The sequence below is a fragment of the Spea bombifrons genome, chromosome 2, assembly GCF_027358695.1.
Source record: "Spea bombifrons isolate aSpeBom1 chromosome 2, aSpeBom1.2.pri, whole genome shotgun sequence".
Classification (NCBI taxonomy): Eukaryota; Metazoa; Chordata; class Amphibia; order Anura; family Pelobatidae; genus Spea; species Spea bombifrons.
Genome location: NC_071088.1, coordinates 25,777,569 through 25,801,593, shown reverse-complemented (window position 1 = coordinate 25,801,593; position 24,025 = coordinate 25,777,569). Strand labels below are relative to the sequence as shown.

Below are 24,025 nucleotides of genomic sequence, written 5' to 3'. Positions count from 1 at the left end.
ACTAGGGGGGGGGGGGCAAAAGCATAGTCATTATGTAAACAAAGACAAAGATTCTGCCATTAAGGATGGGGGTTTAATACATTGTCAGACCATACGATAATACTATATGATGAACGTGCCAGGTGACTCATAAAAGGTTGTATATAAAAAGGAATTCTCACACAAAGCCTGAAAGGTGGCCCTCAGCAACAACTGTAAGAGTTCCAATTAGCAGGTCTATGTCATTGGTTTATGGTCAAAAAAATAATCACTTTTTAACAAATAATCCCAATTTCTAGATGATCACCCCCTTTGATAGTAATTACCTATTCCTGAGTGCATTATTAAAGGTAGATGTGAAACTATGTATATAGTTAAATGGTAATAATGCCAAATACCCCAGTGGAGGGTAGGAAGACTAAAGACTGTATATGAACATCTCCAATGCTAAAATAAGACAAAAAAAAAAGTATCTGCATATGCTTTTTCCTATGAGAAAAATTATTAAAAATATATGACCACTACCAAATTGTCCTATCTGGCCTGTGTTAATAAATAGTTACACTTAGCAAACTGCATGGACTAAAAGTTTTGTACCATTAAAAATTGCATTTAAACAGACATTTGACCTAATTGGGGTTTACAGTTAGACTGAATTCACCCCATAAGGTATGTCTTTCAGCTGTACAGTTATAGGAGTGGTTAAGTGTGTACCTCTCATGAGTATAGCATCTTATCCTGCATAAACTTGTGGTTGCAGAGGAGGGGGGAGCCTATCATCCTCTACATTTTCTGAATCTATGGAGGCTAGAGGCTGGCTAGTTTTTATGTCCAATGGGTATTTTTCTACAATGTCCTGGACCTCCCGAGTCACTTCATCAGTCCAATCAATGAGGTCCTTCTCTAACTTCCTGGCCCCATTCACAATACGTTCTTGTCTCTCGGAAAGCTGTGAAAGCAGGTCCAGGTTTCTGTGCATCTGCTTTACTCCCGGGCATGTATCTTCAGGCCAGCCTTCAGTTTCTTGTTTTTTTGGAGACACCTGACCGGACATGAACCTGTTGAACTCTTCCTCACTTAGATTCAGAGACTGGGCATCCAGCTTCTCAATAAAAGCCATGGCACAACACTGTCGAAGGAAGAAAATAGAATCAACCCAATGCCTACTAAAACAGCACTAAAATGGTTTTGCATGAGCATGTTTAGGAATATGCCTGGAAATAGAATGTAGGTAAGACTTATTATCTTCCATGATATAATTGTATTAGCTTTAGTACATGGCTGGGGTAGCCAACAACCACTCCACCAGCTAATGTGGAAGTATGCAACATGTTGGCTACTTCAGCTGTAAGATAACAAGTCATCTGATCTAAATGGACTTAACTACTATAAGTTTCCAGGAAAGTTAGAGGTGCGAGTCTCACCAGGTTAGTGAAATAATAGCCATCCTCCCCAGTCATCAACCTGCTTGGATTGCAAAATCTAGTGATGTACTGGATGTTGGACTGCAGCCGAGGTGGGTTTGCCTTGAGGACAATATAGATGAGGGTAGGCAAGAAGTCATCAGCAGAGGCTGGCTCATCTTTAGTTATCTTAATGGCATTGAAGATGTGTTTGCTGCACCGAGTGATGCAGGTGAGCTTGTCACGGGGAATCCGCTTTGAGTCCATCTCAATAATATCTGCATTTAAATAAATAAAGAATTTAAAATTAAAAAAAAAAAAATACAAAAGCAAGAGATAGCCATTAATAGCAGGTTAACGGAAATAAATTTTTATGCACAATGCAAAATCCAATATTGTTAACTGGCCAAATGGGTGATCATGCAATGATCTGCAATCTACACTGACCTGTTATTGCCTTTACCACCATGTCAGAAACCTCTGGGATATCTTCATTCACAGGGACGCACAACATCTGGGGACTCACCCAATGTAAAGCCCTGAGGATATAAGGACAGTACAGCATTCGCCAATATTTGAACATTCAAATAATAAATTAGGGCCATGCTCCCTTTTCTCTGGCATTCCCAATATACAATACCCTCGTCTATGCGCTTCAATATATCATTTTGACAAGTGGCAAAAACCACGTTCAGAATTGTCTGTAAAAGGTAGCTAGTAAATCAGAATATAAGAATCAAAGTTTACATTATAGCATATAAGCAACAGGAAATAAAAGAAGAACTAAATGTATCGGTACAGGGCACGAGCAGAGGTTCAAAAGATCCCTGCTTAAAAGTTCACCAGAGGTGTTTTTCTGTAGAGAAACTACATACGGGACAGGGTGATCCAGTATCTACCAAACCCTTAAAGCATGCAATCAAGTTCTGTTTTCAAAAATGTGATTTTTAGAGAATACCACAAAACGATTTTATATTTGATTATTGACATTCCACTCCACGGCTTATAATAAGGGTGGTTAACCTATAACCCCCTCAAAATTTTGGTGGACAGCATTTCCCTTGATCCTCAGTCTAAAATCATGGAATTTGTAGTTTACCAGGCTGGTAGCTTTCAGAACTTCAATTCTAGCTCTAAGGAGTGGAGTCATTTCAGTATAAAACTTACCTTATTCTCTTTTGGACTGTAAGGTCTTTTTTCTCATCATCTGTGGTTTCCGGACAAAACACGTATTTGTATAAACGTGTCATGAGGAACTTTTCAATTTGGTCCATTGCTTTTTCAACGTTATCTGGGGACACTAAAAGATTCACACAAAATTTCAAGAGCTTTTTGTCTAAAACTATTCTACCACAGAGTGAATTTAAATGATAAATTATGCGAGTCACACCCAAAGTCTTTCCCATCTTACAATGTAACATACAGAAGCTCCCAGGCTTACAAAGTAGAAAGCTTTTTTTATAGTTATATTTATACATTTTACACTTTAATAGCAAATACCCATAATATTGCTATTACACTGGGGAGGGCAGTGAAAATCTTTAATGGTGGTAATTTAAAACAACAATGACACACTGGTACAGAAGGAGAAGAGTGTACAATCTATAAATATTTTTTTTTCCAGGACAACCTTAGCTGTGTATAGATAGCTAATTTGGGGGCAAACCATGATATAGTAATAAAAATAGAACCCTCAACATTGTAAGCTTGCAAGCAGGGCTCTCTCCACCTAATGTATCGGTTTATCTTGTCATGTATTGTATTAATCGCTGCGTAAATAAAAGCTAATAATAATAACCCCCCCAAACTCGCCCCCACTATTTCTGCACAAGCACCAAAACAAATAGTAAAACTAACACAAACTAGATACGTGACATCTTAGTACATTTTCCAATAGCCATGGTTGTACATATATGAAGGTGTTAATTTCTGTTATAGTGCATGTCAGCAGGGATGAGCCAATAGTTTTTTTTTTTACGAGCATGATAGCCAGCTGATGTCACAACGGATGAGCTTGCAGCATGCCGTCACTTCAACGTTGTTTTCCACAGCAGTAGTCATTACTACTACCCCCCCCAATAGTAAGGGATTATAACAATTGGTCTGTGACCAATCAGCGACATTCACTCCTCCCCAGAGGAAGCCTCTGTGTGTGTTTTTAACTGTAAATGCACAACACGTACAGTTAAACACACAAGACTTGATTTAGTCCTCGAGCCTTTCGGGCTATGGGCAGGTCGGGGAGATCATACACAGGATTATGTTGAGTTAACCAAACTCCAATAGACAATGCTTCTCTTTTTCCATGCTATGTGGCTATATTATGCTGACTCTCCAAAAATATATGGCCTCATCCACCTCTATCTCCAATAGTTATATGAACATGATGGCAAATACTTTTTATCTTCAACTTTTCAAAATAACCGGTTACCTTTCCAATACATTTGCAACTTATCAGCAGTGTTTTGGTAAAAGTCCTGGGTTAACTCTGATTGCTCTTCAATGTTTGATTCCTGAAAAAAGAGAGAATTAAATCAACAACAATTCTGATGGTCCGCAGCCAACAGGGGGCTTTGCTTGTGGGTTTTTTTTTTGTTTTTTTTTTTTAAATAACAGGTCTCCTCTATATTTGTCTGGAATAGAAATTCCGGGAAGGGAAAAGCGTAATTCTTCTTACATAGGTTTCCTTTGGTATATAAATAAAGGTTACTTTTCAGTTACAGCAGCTCAGGCTCTGTTCTGGGAACAACTACCATTCCTCTGTAGTTTTGAATACCTCATGTTAGTTAATTTAGAATCTCTCTTAAGTTCCAAATTGTGTTAGCTTCACTTATCCTCGACAATCAGCAAAAACATATACATGTCTCCATCGGATGTGATGCTTGTTCCCTTTTCTGACACGTGTTGGTAATTGCGAGCTCCCAATCCAACCTTCTTTAGTAGCTGGGTTCAAGACTCAATTATATGGCATCTTTTTTTGTCTCACTAGCCTACTGTTTATGTCAGAATAGGGAATGTCACAACATTTTGTATAGCTTTTCATGCCTACCTTTTTTAGATTCATGGTCTCCAGGAATATCATGCATTGCTTGTACACATCATCCCCTGCTCTTTGGTAGGGCTTTAAGAACTCTTTAAATTCTTTGGATGCACGATCGGTCTCTATGCTTATCTGACGAGTGAGGGAAGGACTGGGAGCTTTTGCCTCCTTTATATCTGTCACCGCAAGATGGAATATAGAAAATAAAATTATTTTATTATACGTGTTGAACCATACTCTCACGGCCCTATAGGCTTCTATATCCAGCTGGGAAATGGCCAATCACACAGGGCGGCCCTACCTGATGACTTGCCTATTGTACATGAATTTCTCAACAAGAGCATTTATTACAGCAGCAAATTTTAAAGAATGGGGGTGGGGTGGTAGGAGTAGGTGACAGTTTTAAATGGTTAGATATGATCTAGTAGTGTTTGGTCCCTTGACATTTCAGTCAGTATGTGCAGAGTCATCACACCAGCTCCCCACTTGCTTTTTGCTGCAAGCTGAACCATGTTATGTGGCCCCAAAACCAAGAACATGTCTTACGATTAGACGTAACCAGAAAAAAACACATAATCACATACTGTTCAACGATCGCTAACTAACCACATTTTGTTTTTTCCCGGTGAAATTCTTACAGTTATGAATACTGTTCAAAAATTAAGAGGTAATGAAGGAAGACAAAAACCATGAGGATGGCTTTAGGGTCTAGTTTACTCCCATGTTTTACACCTTAACCATGATTCTCCTTTTTAGTTTTTTTGTGTACACACACACACACACTATATATATATATATATACACACACACACACAATATTTTTCATGGTCAAATAGAGCCTGACTCTGCCAGCAATGTGTAGGCCTGCTCGGCTGTATACAACTTAATCAACTTAAAAAGTAAAATGTTTCTCCCTACCTACCCACAAACTAAATTCCCAATCCCCCACAAATAGAACAAAAAATTATGCAGAAACTTTATATTATTGCTCAAGGTTCTCTCTGCTATCCAACACAATGCATCACCGACCACTGTTAACGCTAAAAACTGAGAAGACTTCTGTTGTAATTGGCCAACCACAGCGACCGCTGCAACTGGCCAACCACAGCGACCGCTGCAACTGGCCAACCACAGCGACTGCTGCAACTGGCCAACCACAGCGACTTCTCCTGACTTTAGACAGCAATGGGTTTTTAAAAAAAAAATCTTTTGTAATTTTGTTTCATTTTTCTACTCATTTTTTGTTACTTTTCTAATGCTCTTGGTCAGCCTCTAACCGATCAGCAGCAGCCACAACGGATAAATGAAGCATCAACCGATAAACATCCATTCATAGCGCTACGGAATTTGATGGCGCTATATAAAACAATAATAATAATAAATAATATAGGAAGCCTTGGGGACAAATGAATGGCGAGTCTCGAGAATTGCATCCCCTGCACTGGGAACCACCGTTTAAGGCCTACTTATTTTATTTCCTTCTTTTTTACCATTATTTTTTAAAATTTCTGTTGTTGATCGCCTTCTGACTGATCAGCGGACTTCATTACTCATGAATGGATCCCCTGGTTCATTGAAACCGCAAGGCATTCATTCATATTGGAAATCGCGCAGGATTTCTGCGCTGAGAGGGATGACGGCGGTCCCCTGCACCGGGAACAGCCGGGTAGCGGTCTTCATGACGTTCCATGCTACCATCAATGTTTTAAGGGGTTAAATAAAGAAACAGAATTCAAAGGCAGATAAGAACCATTGGACCTATCTAATTTGCCTATTGTTCTCCTGCTACAAAAGCATCAAGCCTTTATTTCTAATGAAAGGCTTTTCCACTTATTCTCACCATGAAAGTGAAGTAAAACTTCCTTAAAACTTTTTTGGGGTTGTTGTTTCTACTGTTCTCAGTAGATGGATTATATCAGCAAGGCAAACACTCTATCGGTGGACAAACAAAGGTGGGATAACAATCAAAGAGAAGAGAGGGGAATATAAACACAAACCAAAGGAGTCTAGCTAAACAAGTCTATGATTTGACAGTCACCCACCTCTCAGCTTGTCACAAAGCACTGCAAAAAACGGTGAACAAAAGGATGGGAAATACACACAGTGGTTAGAACAAATAAATGACAAAACACAATGTGACTGTCCAACCTGCAGCTACCGCGTCCAACTCCCACTGACCTCATTTCAGATGGCTAATGATGATGACGATGAGAGTTGGAGCCCATCAACTGTTTATGAGCTGCACGCTGCACATCTCTTAATAAATGGTAAATTATGAGAGGCAGCTGGATGCAACAAACACACACACACACACAACACAAAACGATAAAGAGAGGCTTCAGGAAAGACTCCATGTAATTTCACAGCACACCCAAGACTGAATGGTGTGTGTGCGACAGTTTCTCTTGTAATTAGAGTGATGAGTGTCAGTGAGGCTCCTGTGAATAATGCCAAACAGGGGCCGTGTGGTGTGCAATTTCATCCACCGTGTAACAGCAAGCATCTCATTTACTGGGTTAATCTGTACAGTTTTGGAGCTGTGCTTCGATTTGAATGTTAGAAGTGGGGAAAAAAATAATGCTGACTCCATTCTGCTGAAAAATGTCATCTTGCCCAATTCTGATACCCTCATGTTTTTGTGTAGCAGAGACGTGAGCTGACAACTGCTCTCAGGTGTCCTATATAGCCTTTGCATGGTTGTGGGTTCTTGTGGCAGTATGTTTTGTCACCATTCTTGGTATACCCTAACTGACTTTTCAAAGTCAAAGTTTGAATTTTCTATACAACTAATCAATCTCTGAACCTGTTTACACACATCTACCTACTGTTTTTTTCCCCGTTTAGAAATTCAACAGAATCTTCAATACAATCTAAAGAAAACCGATTATGTAACATTGAAACTGTCCTTAGGAAAAGAAGAAAACACATTGCAATTACATTGGATTACACTTCTGTATAATTGATTGGAAAAAGTGCAAGCCAATGTGCCATTTTCAGTGTTTTATTTTCCGTTTGACCCTTTCCTGCTGTGATCAATAACGCATTAGTGGGGATTGTGCTGACGCAGCACTCTTATGGCAAATCACCACACTGCCCCACAACCAGCGCCCTACTTGTTAGCATTGAACATGCGTGCAACATCAATGCACCCGCATAGTCACATGATCTTAAGACTTTTTGGATCATAAATTGTGCCAGCATTTGTCTACGCCAGGGGTGTCCAACTTGCGGCCCTCCAGCTGCTGCAGGACTACGGTACATCTCCCATACTCAGCCAGCCCATTAGCTGAAAGAGCATTATGGGAGATGTAGTCCTGCAGCAGCTGGAGGGCCGCAAGTTGGACACCCCTGGTCTACCCCATATGTCTCTGACATTAATTGAGCGATGCAAAAGGACGTGCTGAGAACCTGAGCTTCCATAAATTGGGAATGTACAGAAAAAACTAAATAGAAGAGGAAAAGGCCCTACAGACTAGACATTGCTGTACCGCATTAGAGCAGCACTGTACAAGTAAACAAAGCCATTCGGCCATGCTTGCTGTGACAGTATGCACCCACAGCAAAAAGGGTTTCAGTTCATTAACAAAAAGGGGTGTTTAGTGATACATGCACGTGCAATGTGCCTCGTATTGTATAAAATGTGGGGGGGCAGGGCTAGTGCTGCTTTAATACGGAGAAACGGGCTACTTGTTATAGCACAGGTCAACTGCAACCTATACAAAAAAGCAAGCACGTGGAACACACTACTCCACATTACCTTCAGCTTGGGAAGCCAGTTCCCAGGGGGGGACAAAGAAGCCCCTCAAATCCCTGAGAAGATCCGCATTGCGCTCTGTCCCCACATGCACCACTTTACTAGGCTTTTCATCGGCAGCTGAAACGATGGTAGCAAGCCAAAAAACCAAAAGGGGGTTGTTGTGATGACAGGATTTAGGAAATAAAATCCAAAATTGTATTAAAAATAATCCCTGCTGAAGTACATGTGATTCATAGTCATAACACTGGTTTCAACTTTTTTTTTTCTTTTAAACAGGGATTACATTTAAGTTTCTACACACAGACACACTTCAGGGCAACGGGCAGCTAATCATTTTAATAATAAGTAACATTACTGTTTGTCTAATATGAAAAATGGCAAGTTACTTCTATAAAACATTTATGCGATATCAATGAGTACAGTATCCCAATACCTTTTGAAGAACATTAAGGAAATATCACAGATAACCAAATTAAAAATATTATTTTAAGCGCCTGAAACTTCACATTGTTCTGGTCCACTAGCTAGTCACAGTGCAATAACACAATTGTCAGGACATTAAACCTCAGTCTTACTTTAGGACAACTCAAATGAGATGTTCAAGCTGTATTGACAGAAAAAGTTCTTGGATCATATTCTACAATGTATCATTTGTACACATTGTATTACAAGTGTAAATAATGTCAATGGATCACTGGATATGGAACCAGCACAATTGTTGCTTTCTTTAGAAAATGGATCCCTCTTTGGCTGCATACAAATTTTAAGCTGGATACAGACAGCCATGGGTGTGATTTCACTGCTAGGGCATTGCACTGAAACTTAAAATCGTCCATATTTTTAAATTAATACAAAATACAGCCATCTGACTCTATATGTATATCCATGTGTAGAAGGCAACATTTCTCTATGGCATCCATGCGAGGCAGGTCCTAATAATTTTATATTTGCAGCCGCATATTGTCTTTGTTTATAAACAATATTTTTTAGGAGGACATTTACCTTTCTTTGGTAGGCTTTTAGATGATGCTTTGAAGAATTTTTTGACGGTGGTTACTTTTCTAGCCTTTTCATTGGATTTCTTTTCCTCAAATTTAGAGAAGGTGAGAGAAGATTGTCCTCCCTGTGCTCCTTGACTGCTGGCAAAGGCCTCCTGTTCCTCCCGCTGCAGGCTATAATGCAAAACAAGGTCAAGTTGAACTTTCTGATGCAACATAACTTCTCTCTGGTCTATGACAACACCTTGACTGGTCATCCATGGCTTAGGACTATCAGTGACGTAGGGCTCATGTCACATACCTTTAAGGTATTGCTGAAAACATAATCTTGCAAACAGTAACACAGGTAATAGCCTTTTAACCAAAAAAGTTAAAAAATAAGGTACAATTAGTTTACGAGTTAGGACCTTATTAAAACAAATTAGCTGTATCCTGTAAAGCTTGTCATAGCAGGGCTTCTTTTCCATGGTTCCACATTACTAAACAACGTGAATGGTACTCATCTCTTTTCTACTTCATTTGCAACAGACGTATTTTATTGGCGTCTGTGTCCTTGCCTGCAATTATAAGGGACAGTCGCATCCGTTCCTGAGGCTTAATGTCCGCTACTACAGCGTGAATGCTGCCGCCAAGAGAGCCCCATCCTGTCATTGTGATAACATGGAGTTGTAACTTCTGTTTTCTGGACATCTTATTAAACAACAAGGATGTTATACTGTATAGGTTCAGGTAGCCTGAGCCCATGAGACAAGACAGGATAACACGCTCAAATATGGCCCTCAAAAAGGTGACAGATACCGTTCTGCAAGCTCCCAGTCTTCCTGGATCTGTTTCTGCCGAGCTTTCTGGTACTCCTCTCTCCAGCATTTAGAGCAGAATCCTTGCCAGGCAGGGTTCCCATAGTACCCACATCCTTTCTTACATAGAAGTTCCGACTGGTCTACATGGATTGCTCTGCGCTCTGATTTCAGGCTCATCTTCCTGCTGGAAAAGTGTAATATGAAAACGTAAACAAGCAATTAAAACAACTATCAACACAAATATAAAAAACAGATACTGCGCCCAAGTCTTAGGACAATAAAAAAAAACAAAAAACAGAAAACATAACCCTAGACATTTGTAGCACACCTTGTCATTAACATACGGCTGAAATTAAATAATGAATACTCTGCCAAGTATCCGCTTAATATTATTTAGATCTATTCGGATTGCCATTCACAGCACTTATGAGTGTGAAGTAGCATCCGCGGGTCTTAAGGACCAGGGCAATTGTTAACCTACAGAACCAGAGCAGCTTTCATTATTTTGAAGTGCTTTCATTTAACCCCATTTTCTCCCTCACACATTTATTTTACCAACACAAATTATAGAAAACAAATGTTCTGTATTCCTCCTAAGGACAGATGTCATGGCTAAAAAGAAGCCCAGTTTACCAACAACCCCTGAGGAGAGCATTAAAAATAAACAAAAATATAGGTTTTTAGTCACGCATGTATGGCATCGTATCAGCCACGGGTGAGCCAGTTCCTGATCTCACTATTTGCTTTGTTACTTTCCCATTAAAGTATTTCTCACCTTTGGTGGCCGCCACTGTAAGCGTGGTGGGAGCAGAAGACTACGCCAGGAAAATAAACTAACTGCTTTGCTAGGCTTCTCATAGATCTCCTCTGGTAGCCAAAAACAATTGCATGGATGGGGAAAGTCACAAGCTATAGATAATTTTAACAATACTAATTTAAATTATGTTATGTTAAAAGCTGTGTGGGTGACAGTGTATTTTTAAGGAAATAAAGTTAATACCTGTATGGCTGTGGAGTAACTAACATTTCAGAGCGTGCAGTAATTAGATAACAGGCTTGACAAAGTCTTTAATGACTAATATTTTATAAGGTTCGGCAAATTAACTCCCAATGCTTTCTTCCACAGTGGCAGGATTCAGGTTTTAAAGCTGCCGGCACCTGTCAGACGTAATGGTGGAACGGTTCACAAACGCTATATAGTGAACGGCTGGATGGACATGACCGTCATGGCACGTGCCTCTACTAGAGCCACGATACAGACATTCATCTTTTGTTAGAAGCAAAATAATAATTACCTCTATATTTAAGATGTCCCCAATTAGAAAGGTATGGAACATTTCGACTGCAATATAGTAACATAGAGGCCCAATAGAATGGGTTTCCCTAGTGATCTCCCATGTCTGGGCAAAATAAGAATTTATGCATCAGTTACCGTGTAGAATATAAATATTACGTGATCTTAGCAGCAACCTACACAAGAAAGTGACCAGCACTAATTAAATGGGAACCATAGAAGCATTAACAAAACAAAAGTGTAATACTGTAACAAATGCCAACAGCATCCACAAATGGAGAAGAATTTTTTTTCAAACTGGCGGGTCTTCCTTGCTTACAGGTGAAATAGAAAAACAAACCAATGTAGTGATTTCACAAAACACCCCTTACTGCCACTAATAAAACACAACTTAAAACATGGATCAGAAAGAGCACCAGGCTGATCACACTGCGGCAACTGGGCTTTCTCCAAAAAGAGGACAAAATTCCTCCAGATTGACCACAATGTCCTCTGTAACTACACAAAGGACTGTCTGTCTAGAAAACACACAGCAGCATGCTTCTCCTCATGAAAATGGCACGACTTCTTCTGGAGCAACAAGTATACTTCCATAACAACTGGCTAACTGTCGTGTATCATTAACTAATGTTGTATTTCAACCTAAGAATAAAATCTTCTTATATTTCTTAAGAACTAGACTTGGCTCCTCCAATATTCTGTTCCTGGTTTCCAAAGGACAGTTTCTATGCCTTTATTTCGTTAAAGTATCTTTGGTGATGTATAAACGGTAGAGCATACGGAGAATGGAAGGGAATAAAGGTCACCTTACCAAAGTCTAGCCCTTACTGTGCTGTTCAAACAGTTTTGCTAATTGAAACTAAGACCAGTAAGTTAAACGTTAAAGCTTCTTTCTTCTGGTTTTGTGGAACGTGCAATTAAACTGAACCCAATAGCTGCTATCGTCGTAAATGCTGCACAATGCCCCTTTAACTGTACAGTAAAAAGCTCTGCATACCTTGTTGGGGATGATCTTTATTATTATAAATAAGAACAAATATCTACTAGTAATACGTTTACATAATATATAGATTGAATTGTGCCCTAAAAGTGACCTGGACAAAAATGACTCCTCTTTTAGAAAATATCTGCCTTGCATTTAGTATGGAATGGCTAATGTTCCATTTTACACGAGTCCTTTGCACATATTTTCATATGGAAACTTATTGTGTTCTCCAGGCCATAATTGAAAACAAGAGAAATCTTAATATAATCTTCCTGGCAAAATATGTTCTTATGCATGGTTTGCGTGCGTGTGTACAAACGCATACAAACACACACACACACACACTACCGTTCAAATGTTTGGGGTCACTTAGATATTATTTATTGTTTTGTATAGTGCCATCATATTCCACAGCGCTGTGCATACAGTGACAGGACATGATTTCCTTCTTTTTGAGAAAAAAAGGAAATTTTGAAGATTAAAATAATAAGATGGATCAGAAATAGTGTAGACATTGTTAAAATTGTAAATGACTATTATAGCTGGGGATTTTTAATGGAAGATCTTCACAGGCCTACAGAGGCGCTTTATCAGCAACCAACACTCGTGTGTTCCAACGGCACGTTGTGTTCGCTAATCCAAGTTTAAGCTTAAAAAGTTATATTGTCACTACACTTTTGAACTGTAGTGCATATATCTGTGCTACATGATTATTCAAAGTAAATTGAATATTAATTTCAGGTTCATTATTCATAACATCAATTCCCTGATGCCCTAGTTGGCAGAGGGCAATGTGAATAAAAACAGATAAATGAAAATATAACATGACACAAGATAGTTTTCTTCCTGTTTCAACATCCACACAGTTTATCATAAGGGAAGGGGATATGTATTTACCATGTCATGAACAGCGCTAGAAAAGAGCCAGTCAGCTGTTCCAAGTAGGGAGCCTTAAAATGTGGATTTTCTTTTAAAGTGCTGATCTACAGCAATTGTACATATTATCAAGAAGAAACACGCGCTTAGTAAATAGGCAACCTAATAATCCCTACAAAATATTCACCATGGGACTTTTGCTTTGTTTATAAACCAGGCTTTATACACACGTAATACTAACATACTCTGGTATCTGGATTTGGTATATGGGGAAGTAAACGCTGTGACATCCTGGGGTATATCAGCATTAAATTATTTGGATGAGCAGCACGTAGAGGAGGTTATGGCTCAGATATAAGGAATCACAAGAGGTAAACATCGCCAATGCAAAAGGCACTGCCAGCCATGTCTACCAGATACTATAGTAGTGACGTAACCTGTCATTAAGATTTACCCTTACAGTGACAGATCAAGTGTATGGCGCTTCATGAAGTGCTTGTCGTATTAAGGTGGAATAAAGTTTCTGTGCTTTGAAGGAAATACTTAAGTCTGTATAGAGCCTAATTCCATTTGACACATATCATCTTTTAATGTCTCCCTTTATATGACACACTGGATAATGGTAAGCAACACACTCCAACAATCCAGTTTAGGTGTGCCTTTAAAAAAAAAATGAAACAACCAATTATTTTGTTCTGTACGATATGATCAACATTGTGCATTTTAGCATCACTTCTGGGGTCAAAACACAAAATAATCCCTACTTTAAGCAACCAATAAGTGGTGAGAATCGCAGACATGAAAGAGGTGGGAAGCTGCAGCCTCCAGCAAAGGTAAACTCTTGTACTTATTTTTTTTTTTTAACTTTTAAAGAATGAACTAATATTACTTTAATACCCTTTCTTCTTTGGCAAGGTTGTCATGGGTGGTAAGCAGTCCCTTTAACCTATTCGGATGACAGACAAAGCATTTAGTTTCAGTTCTTCGCCGTATAACCGGCCAACTACAACTTCAACACAACCGGTTCTAGGGCCTGAAAGCCAAAGAAGATGCAAAACCGCACACACCTATAAATACCCCGTCCAAGCCAACGCGAGCCTTATAATAGCCTTCGGTGACATCTCAACATCACTCAAAACTGCATTGTATACCAATAACCCGAAAGGCTTGAGTCAGCAAATAGCAGTCTTGTGTCTCACAAACATACACTTCTACACAACAGCATTAGTGCTGCAGTCAGGGTTAAATTATATTACATTATATATATACACACACACTCAACTTTTTTTGTTAAATATACCATATATTTTAGTAACACAAAGGGAGCAGCGGCCTCTCTTTATCTCCCTGGATAAGAGTATTTGGCTTAGTGTGGATATCCAGGGAGAGGCTGTCATTGCTGCGAGGTGAGGGTGACAGTTTCCCGGTACATGGATGTTTCCCGGCTCTTAAACTCACGACACGGAATATCCTAGAGGACTATATATAGACACCTGTCTCCGACCCCCCCTAGTCCGGCTGCTCACCTTCACCAAGCCGCTGACGGGCACTCTCCTCTCCGACGAGTATCCTTACTCAGCCCGCAGCTATCCCAGCAAACAGCAGGCCCTCAGCGCGCTACGTCACACGGAAGCATGCGTTCCAAGCCTCGCTCTGACAGCAAACTTCCGGGTAACTCGCCACATAGTCGTTTAGAATGTGCCGCCTTTAAGATTAGCGGTTTTATTAGATGTGACTCAGGGGGTCATGTGTTGGGGGGGAAGCTAAGTCTTCGGTTTAGGTAATTATAATACAAGTGACTAATCACCATTTACTAGCGACGTCTAAAGTTAAGAGCAAAATATGTATAATAATAGGACGTCTATTTAGTAATCTGGAGCCAAGACGAGTTTTCTTGGGGGAGCCGCTGGATTTATAGAACATGATTTATAGTTTTATGAAGAGTGCGCTTTAAAGGGCCAAATAGTTTCTCCTGGCAGGACAAATTCACACGGGTTTAACTCTACATAATATATAGGTAGCGAGCATACCTAGGAAGCTTCAAATGAGCTGACCCTGAAACTCTTAGACTATAAACCCGTTAATAGCCAATTCTACAGCGCTGTGGAATCTGCCTGCGCTTTTTAAATAAATGTAATGTAAGTGTCCCGCCAAATGTGCTAACCAAATGGCTCTAACACCTCATGGAGATCTTGACTTGCTATTATTTCAAGATATACGTTTCATTTAGTTATCTGCATTCACGCAGGGCTATCAAACGTAAGATAATGGTAGCAAATAGCACTGATTGGGAGTCTTATCTATGATCACAGTAGTGTAGAATAGAAAGGTGTCAGTTCCAGACTATATGACCTTGAGAATCTGCCTCTTCTCTCTGAGATTGGGTCAAAAGCCCTGAGACTCAAGGTCAAACCTTAAAAGTTCACAGGTATGGGGATCTGGTGAGAGTTAAGTCATAGTGACTTCCCTCATGTTTGGCGCTGCATCTAGCTTTCCCAATAATAATACAAGGTGGAAAAAAAAACAATTTGCTAGGACTTCAGTGAAAATACAACGGATGTAAGGTGTCCCAATAGTTAGCCTGAGCTAACATATGAATGGTCTGTATTTCTTCCCCTGGCATCCCTCGTAGCTCTTAATATGTTGGGATGGGACCTTAACAAATTCCCCCTTGCTTCATTCACCAAAATCTGCAACACATACCATATTTCCCCAATTAAGACGCACCTTCATTTTGGGGGCCGAATTTTTTTTTTTTTAAATTACATAAAGTTATTGTACTGGCTGCCTGGGCATGATATGCGTGTGATTGATGTTAGCTGCTAGCAATTGTTAGCAATTGCACTCCTATCATGCTCAGGCAGCCAGTACATGCACATCACTTTAAGCCTCCCTGTGCCCTGGATTACTTTTAAGCAGGGATCTTTTGAACCTCTGCTCGTGCCCTGTACCAATATATTTTTCGTATTTACCCAAGTATAAGACGCACCTTAATTTTGGGGGCCGAATTTTTTTTAAAAAAGTTATTGTACTGGTTGCCTGGGCTTGATATGAGTGTGATTGCTGCTAGCAATGGTTAGCAATCGCACTCCTATCATGCTCAGGCAGCCACTTCATGCACATCACTTTCAGCCTCCCTGTGCCCCCTACACACGGATCCATGCTAACACACACATTCATTTACTCCCCCACCTTACCTGAACTGCAGATCTTCTGGTGCCGCTCGCTGTTTCCCCCCTGCCTTGCTCGAGCAGCAACAGAAAACGAGCGGAGTCATGTGATGCGATGTGCATTCACGTGACTCCACTGGGTTCCTGTGCAGCCGCAACGGATCAAGAGATGCTGCTGAGCAAAACAGGTAAGCAGCAGGTCCCCTTTCTGGTAAAAAAAAAATCTACCACCACTGTATAAGACGCACCCAATTTTTAGACCCCAAATTTTTCTACAAAAGGTGCGTCTTATACATGGGGAAATACAGTACTTTCAGAACATGGAATGTGCTGCATTGTTTATAATCAAGTCGATAGACCTCTAGCAAATTATTATTTTTCACCATGTACAGAGCTGTGGACGCAAATTAAATTTGCTGGCTTCAAACATGTCCAAAGTAGGACATGGGCGCATGATGACCGGATGTCAAATTTCCAGGTTAAAAAAAATTGTTTTGAAACAGCAATATGCAACTTGTACTTATTGCCCTATAACTTGCAAAGAAAAAAAAACATTTGGCACTTCTAAACTTTGTTTTATTTTTTTATAGTAAATTAGATGATATGATAAAATTAATGGTATCTCTCTCTGGTAATAAAGGTATTCTATTGGTACAGTAAATGAGAAAGATTACAGCTAAATACAAACACCACAGAAATGTTAAAACAGCCATTGTCATGAAGGGTACAAAAAACTTCAGTGCTGTCCTGAAGTTGAATGTTTTTTATACCATTTCACAATACTTAAACCCGGCTGGAGGGGCAGTATATTTATTACACATATTCACATGTATTGTCCCTATTGTCTTGAGGCCGAATTTACGTTCGATGACATTACAATTGTTATCATGCCACACTAATCATTATCAAGATCCACCTTATGCCTTCTCAAATCATGATGTTTTTATTCTCAGTAAATGACCCTTGATTAAGAATTATGAATCCTATAGGTTTAAAATTTGTGTATCACTCTTGACTAAATTTAGACTTTGATGTCACGTGTTGTGTATTATACACATTGTTTGTATGGAAAATAATATCTAGCAAAGATGAGTCTTAAGCATGTTGCCATGTTGGTAGTTCTAAAAAAAACTACAGACTTGAGAGTTGTACAAAAAATAATTCTGCGTAAAGTGTAAATTAAAAAAATTCCAGTAGGTGGCACATGAACACAGGTCACAAATTTGGGATTTAGTAGTAACATCCGACATTACGGAGTATATGTAGTTTGTATGCCTGAATGCATTTAAAACACTACCACCTCTGCATTACTTTATAATAATAAGAAAAAGGAAAAAAGAGAATATATTATCTTCTATCAGCTCCTGTCTAGGCTACATTTGTTCGAGGTATTTAAGTAAATCATGCCCCAGGTATTCTCACTGATGTATTCTCACTGATTTTGTTATGTATGGCAGTTTTTATGTGCACTTATTCCATTTTATTGATTTCTTTGGTGAATTTGTGGTCAGAGAAAGGCTTTTGACTTTTAGTGCAGGGCTTATTTGATTGGACAGCTCTACACAAAACCACATATACCATGTATATCATGGAGAGACATCATGGAAAACCCACTGAACAAACACAATTGGAAAGACCTGACATGCAATATAAATGATTAAGAAGTGGTGTTGAATCAGTCATGAAAATATTTTCCTGTTCAGTCCCCATAGGACGTACCAGTACGTCCTTCAAACTTGTGCCAAGAAACGCATTACTTGTAGCGGTATGTCCTGACTTTGTTGCAGCGGTAGGGACATCTCCCTGCCACTACATGGAAGTCCAGGGGAGAAACGTTTTACTCCCTCTCCTCCTCTTGTTCTGTCTGTGCTGATCACACTGCGATCAGCAAAGAGAGCTATTCCCTGTCATCTGTAACTGATCATGTTTAACAGCGCAAGCGCTGGTACACAGTCATACAAGGAACCCCCAATCACACAATCGGTCATTCCCTTAAGGTAGGTGTCAGTGCTGACACCCACTGGAAGTTCACTTGAGGATAGAGCCTCATCAGGGCTTTCTAGACCCTTCTGGTATCTCTTGTTGCTCCCGATGTGCTGGCTCGCTTATTGCGATCAGCCCTTCCTGCTGATCAGCACAGACAGATCGGAGGAGAGTTTCCCCCCTTCTAAAAAATAAAAAAATAAGGCATAAAAATGTATGAGAGGTTACCAAAGGAATCTTAAGTGTTACTGCACTGGGAACAGTGCAAAAACCAAAAAAGGGAAAATAGTATGTTTATATTATAGTTAGTATTAGTATTAAAAATATGTTATATTGGGTAATATGTAAAGCATGGATGTGGCCTTCTTGACCATAAAAACATGTATGTAGGGTATTACTGTAATTAGAGGATGTTGCTGAACATAAATTGGGTTATTGTTCAGCTGTGGCATTTTTAGCAAGATTGCAAAAACTATTACCTTCTATTTTAGTAAATGTTTTTAACGTTTTTATGTATTTCTATGATTTTAAAGGAAGGTACTACTTCTGAAGAAAATATGCATACTTTATGCAGATTCATCAAATATAGGAAAGGGGAATCATGGTTTTACAAACCTATGGTAAAAATTACAAAGGGAATACCTGTAAATTTCCAACCTTTAACTGCCTCACCTTTCATAGTCTAACTCCCTCTGTCGTGTGTCTACCATCATGCCTTCTTGCTCGTTCTCTACCTATGTATGCTTATAGGGTGATACATTTGAGTGGCTGGTCCACCTAAAGTGTTTGCACCTCGTCTTCTGCAAAATACTCCCACCTCCATCTAGGCTGTAAATTCATTTAAGAAGGTTCCTTCTAACAGTTTGTTTCTATAACCCCAAATGGTTATGTGGTTTACTACTGTTATTATAAACAATTAAGTTACCAGAAACAAGTAACTAAAATCCACGAGCCATGAATACCGTATTTGCTCGATTATAAGACGAGGTTTTTTTCAGAGCAAATGCTCTGAAAAATACCCCTCGTCTTATAATCAGGGTCGTCTTATAATCAGACCTCAAAGTCTGACTATGAGACGACTAAGATTCAGATCCCCCACAGCTGCAGGGGATCTGGATCCTCCTGTCTCAACCCCCGCGCCCATCTTACCGGTACTTCAGAGTCCCCGGTCTGCAGCTGGGGCAGCGTGTAGATGTCTACGCGATTCGCGTAGACAACTTCCGCTACAGTCGGAAGGAGGTGTGGCTAGCAGCGGGGGTTGTCTGCGTGCATCGCGCAGACCTTCCCTGGCTGTCAAAGATCAGAGTTCCCCGCACCGGTGCGGCGCCGGCGCGGGGAACTCTGATCTCTGACAGCCGGGGTATGTCTGCGCGATGCACGCAGACAACCCCTGCTGCTAGCCACGCCTCCTTCCGGCTGCAGCGTGAGTCTACACGCTGCCCCAGCTACATGACAGGAGTCTCAGAAGTACCGGTAAGTGGGGCGGGGGGGTGTTAAATGGGGGGCATAAGGCATTTCTGGAGGCAGGGTGCTCTGTGAAATGCCTTTTAACCCCCTTAATGCCACTCTGCCGCCAGAAATGCCTTTTTAACCCTCTATACACCACTCTGCCTCCTGAAATGCCTTTAACCTCCCTATATGCCACTCTTCCCCATAATATGCCTTTTAACCCTCTAAGTGCCAGAGTGGCATATAAGCTTAAAAGGCATATCATGGGGCACAGTGGCATATAGGGTTAAAAGGCATATCATGGGGCACAGTGGCATTTAGAGGGTTAAACGGCATATCATGGGGCACAGTGGCATATAGGGAGTATAAGGCATTTCTGGGGCAGATGTGCATAACTGGGGGGCAGGTTGGAAAATAGAAGGAAATAAAACCAAAATATTTTTCTCAATCATAGCTTTTATTAAAAAAATAGTTTATATGAATTAACATTTACTGGTAAAACTTTTTTCCTATAGGGTCGTCTTATATTCAGGCTTTTCCTTTCTTTCCTAAATTAATATTAAGATTTGGGGGGGTCGTCTTATAATCGAGCAAATACGGTATTTCACAAAATAGCAGTGTGCAAAATTCTTCGAAGGACTGTCATTTCCATTACATTTCAGTAACCATGTATCCAAAACTACTGGAGTAAGCACTTTGTCAACTGACAGTATATGTAATATAATATAAAGTACCGTACTTAGCTGTCAGTAGTTTGACAGTAGTTCCTCATGCTGTTGCTAATCCGCATTGCAGCAGCTGATTTGGAGGCCGCCATCTCCTAGTTAGATATGAACTATGCTGTATGCTTTCACAATGCGATTGTTGGAAAAAGACTGCGTCTCACCCACTACCTGTTGTGCGCAATGAGTAGTCTACAATGATCCATGTGTACACGATGGGACCAAAAGTGGATAGTGAAGTCCTGCATGCTGCCACAGTAAAGAGAAAAAAAGAGTATCATATAGGATCCTACATAGGGGTGCACAAAAAACACGTATGAGTTGCAAGCGGGCAAAATAATTGCTTCTAGTCTGTCTCTTAAAAAATAAATACTTTATTAGAAAAATAGTAAAAGTGGTAAAAATACCCCTCATCTTATATTCGCGGTCATCTTATAATCAGACCTCAAATAGGGGTATAAGACATATCTGGAGGGGGGCAGAGTAGCAAGCCGTGGGACAGATATGCAAAACTGGGCAGGTTGGCAAATAAAAGGAAATAAAAACAAAAAATGCAATTTTTCTCAATCATAGTTTTTATTAAATATGAAAAAATAGTTTACACCCTAAAAGTTAGGTGCTTTTTGAAAGAAAAAAATTTCTTAGTAAAAAACCCCCCACAGTGGAACAGATATGCTGCCACTCTGCCCCCCCGAGATATGCTGCCACCCTCCCCCCCGAGATATGCTGCCACTCTGCCCCCCCGAGATATGCTGCCACTCTGCCCCCAAGAGCCCCCCCCTAGACTTACCGGTGCAGACTCCCCGGGGTCTCGCAGGGCCGACGGGGGACAGCTACGCAGTTCGTATTCAACTTCCGGTGCTGGCGCTTCCGCCGTGGGATTTTTAGCGTACATCGCACAGACGTTCACCGGCTGCGGCGATGCAAGCATTAACAACCTCCGCTGCCGGCATGTCTGCACAATGTGCTTTAACAATCTCCCTTGCCGGGACTCCCCCCGTGGGAATTCCCGGCAAGGGAGATTGTTAAAGCACATCGTGCAGATGTGCCGGCAGCGGGGGCTGTTTACGCTTGCATCGCCGCAGCCAGTGAACGTCTGCGCTAGAGAGTACGATACAGGTCCCCTGCCCGGCGCCCGGAACTGCATGTCCCGGGCGTCGGGCGCTAGACCTCGATTATATGCCGCACCCCCACTTTAAAGACTTAAAGTGGGGGGAAAAAGTGCGGCCTATACGGTACTTATAAAACTTTTTTCTTATAGGGCAGTCTTATATTCAGGCTTTTTCTTTTTTTTTTTTTAAAATGAATATTTCAATTTGGGGGGATCGTCTTATATGCTTATGCTTATTGGACAGTGCTGCAGAATATGATGGTGCAAAATTTACAAAGCGGAAATGAAGAACAATCTGATTGACTTGGGTAAGGTTTGAGAATCTAGTGGCCATCAAGATGATGTTCACAGTGGTGTAACTACAAGGGTCACATTGGTCCCAACTGCGACGGGGCTGCGCCAACCCCTGCGACCACTCGTTCCTGTCTCCTCGTGCAGATTAAAAATTGGCATGGAACGTATCGGGGTCACCCTACATCACGTGTTCCCGTGATGAAACAGAGAGTTGTATGTATGTGAGCATGGATGTGTAATTGTGTGTGTGTGTATGCATGTATGTTTAAGTGGAGTTGTAGTGTGTGTTAGTGAGTATGAGTAAGTGTGTGTAATTAAGTGTGTTAACTTATGTGTGCCAGTGTGTATGTTGGAAGGTAAGTCAAGGGCCAAAGAATGCACAGACAAGTTATTTGGAGGCAATGATGGCACCGACAAGCTGTTTGGGGCAAAGATGGCACAGATAAGATGTTTGGGGGCACTGCCAAGCTGGGGGAAAAGATAACACAAACAGGCTGTTTGGGGGTGAGGATGGCACTAATACGCTGCTTGGACAAAGGCACTCACAAGCTGAGTGGCACATGTTGCTTGGTGAAGTTGGGGGCCTCGGGGCAATTTTCGCACCAGGGACCTGTAGTTTCTAGTAACTCCCCTGGATGTTCACATACCTCTAAAATGAATAATTCCACTAATACCACTTGGCCCTGAGCAAAGTGCTATTTTAAGTTAATTGTAAGACACGTGAGACAAAAAATATTCCGTCGCTAACCCTCTACATAGAATAATTTGAACGTTTGTATTAAGTCCTAAATGCCTTCACTTTGGATATGTGTATAATATAGCATGCTTCAAAATATCACATTTCCATTGTGAAATGGACAACACGTACTTAAATAGAAGGAAATTCTAAGAAATGATCAAATATACAAATCTAAGAAAAGACTTCACCACATCCTTGTAACAAATAATACAAGCCTACATAAAAACCTTGCTTTAAAAAACACACAAAATGTGGTTTACAGATGTAAACAATGTACACTTATTTGTAGGTGGGAAATGATGATGATGATGATGTGAAACACCAGGAGCTAATGCCAAGATTAGATGTGATTTCTTGAGTGTCCCAAGTGTTATAGTGGTGTGTGTATCTTTTCCATGACAAATGCACCCTGCTAATGAATCTGGTTGCTACCTATTAATCTAGTTGGGTATTTGTGTTCTTTGGGCAACAGCACGAATAATTAGTTACAGCATTACTTGCTGGCAGCATGATGAGGGAGCAATAAAATGCAAGGCCTGCATTTCATTGCTCGCTCCCAATGCTGCGGGTGAGTAATTGTGATGCCCAACCTCACTGCGTCAGGCCTGGGACTGTTTTTATAGAGTTTTGTTTTTTTTGCATGTGAAACCATGGCTAGTTCCACTCAAATCTAATTGATTGTTAATGCAACAGCAAACCCAAGACATTTTAGAGAATTAGATACTTCCAACTTTGTGGCACGAGTTTGGGGAAGGCCCTTCCCTGTTACATGACTGTGCTCCCATGTGCAAAGCAAGGTCAATAAAGACATGAGTTGACGAGATTGGTGTGCCAGGTCTTCTTATCCAACATCTGTGCCTGACTTTACAAATGCTCTTTTTGCTGAATGGGGGGGGGACCCACAGACCCAAATCTTCTGAAAAGCCTTCCCAAACAAGTTAAGGACTTGACCATTCGGGTTACATTGGACTGCATCAAAGGTGGGAAAGGAATACTAAATTCATAAAAATAAAGGGACACTGGTATGTGGATTATATGGGGTGACCCAGGATAGTTACAGTTTGTTTATGAGGTTTTCTTAGATGGTGTTGTATGTTTAAATAGCATTCTCTAGGTAAATACCAGACATCTGATATGTACGTATTTGCAGACTGTTATAAGTTATGAAAATGATTAGGACCATCTGTTTGGTTTTGCATGTTGGTGCCTAACCTTGGTGCAGTGCGATGTTGTTTTCACCTTCCAGAAAAGCAACACACAAGCATATACTCACGCTCATCTCTCTTTATTCTCTTTATCTTTTCCTCTTTGTCCCAATCTGTCCTCATTATCTTTCCAATATTTCCCCTATACCCCCTTATTTGTTATTTCTCCCTTTTCTCATCCCCCCTTCCCCCATCTATCATCTTTCTCATTATCTCCGCT

General features: G+C 40.4%; 1 protein-coding gene across 3 annotated transcripts; it reads right to left on the bottom strand.

Moving 5' to 3' along the window:
• Positions 1–46: 46 nt before the first annotated feature.
• RABGEF1 (RAB guanine nucleotide exchange factor 1) lies at positions 47–14,769 on the bottom strand. Of its 3 annotated transcripts, none has more exons than XM_053457214.1 (10): positions 14,659–14,769; positions 9,976–10,161; positions 9,182–9,351; positions 8,180–8,296; positions 4,432–4,598; positions 3,814–3,895; positions 2,550–2,682; positions 1,830–1,921; positions 1,404–1,660; positions 47–1,108 (listed from the first exon to the last, which is right to left on the bottom strand). In XM_053457214.1, exons 2-10 carry the CDS (start codon positions 10,152–10,154, stop codon positions 713–715), a joined length of 1,593 nt encoding a protein of 530 aa, XP_053313189.1. In that variant the 5' UTR covers positions 10,155–10,161; positions 14,659–14,769; the 3' UTR covers positions 47–712. The 3 variants fall into 3 exon arrangements, with proteins under 3 accessions (XP_053313189.1, XP_053313190.1, XP_053313191.1); XM_053457215.1 differs by having other exon boundaries at positions 9,976–10,158; XM_053457216.1 differs by lacking the exon at positions 8,180–8,296.
• Positions 14,770–24,025: the final 9,256 nt, after the last annotated feature.

Bases quoted from the DNA above. Each gene is read 5' to 3' on its own strand.
- RABGEF1 (XM_053457214.1), bottom strand. From the start codon at position 10,154: ATGAGCCTGAAATCAGAGCGCAGAGCAATCCATGTAGACCAGTCGGAA. The intron at 3,896-4,431 runs GTAGGCATGAAA...CTCTTTTTTCAG, and splicing joins AGACCATGAATCTAAAAAAG to GAATCAAACATTGAAGAGCA. The intron at 1,109-1,403 runs GTGAGACTCGCA...TTCCTTCGACAG, and splicing joins GCTATTATTTCACTAACCTG to TGTTGTGCCATGGCTTTTAT.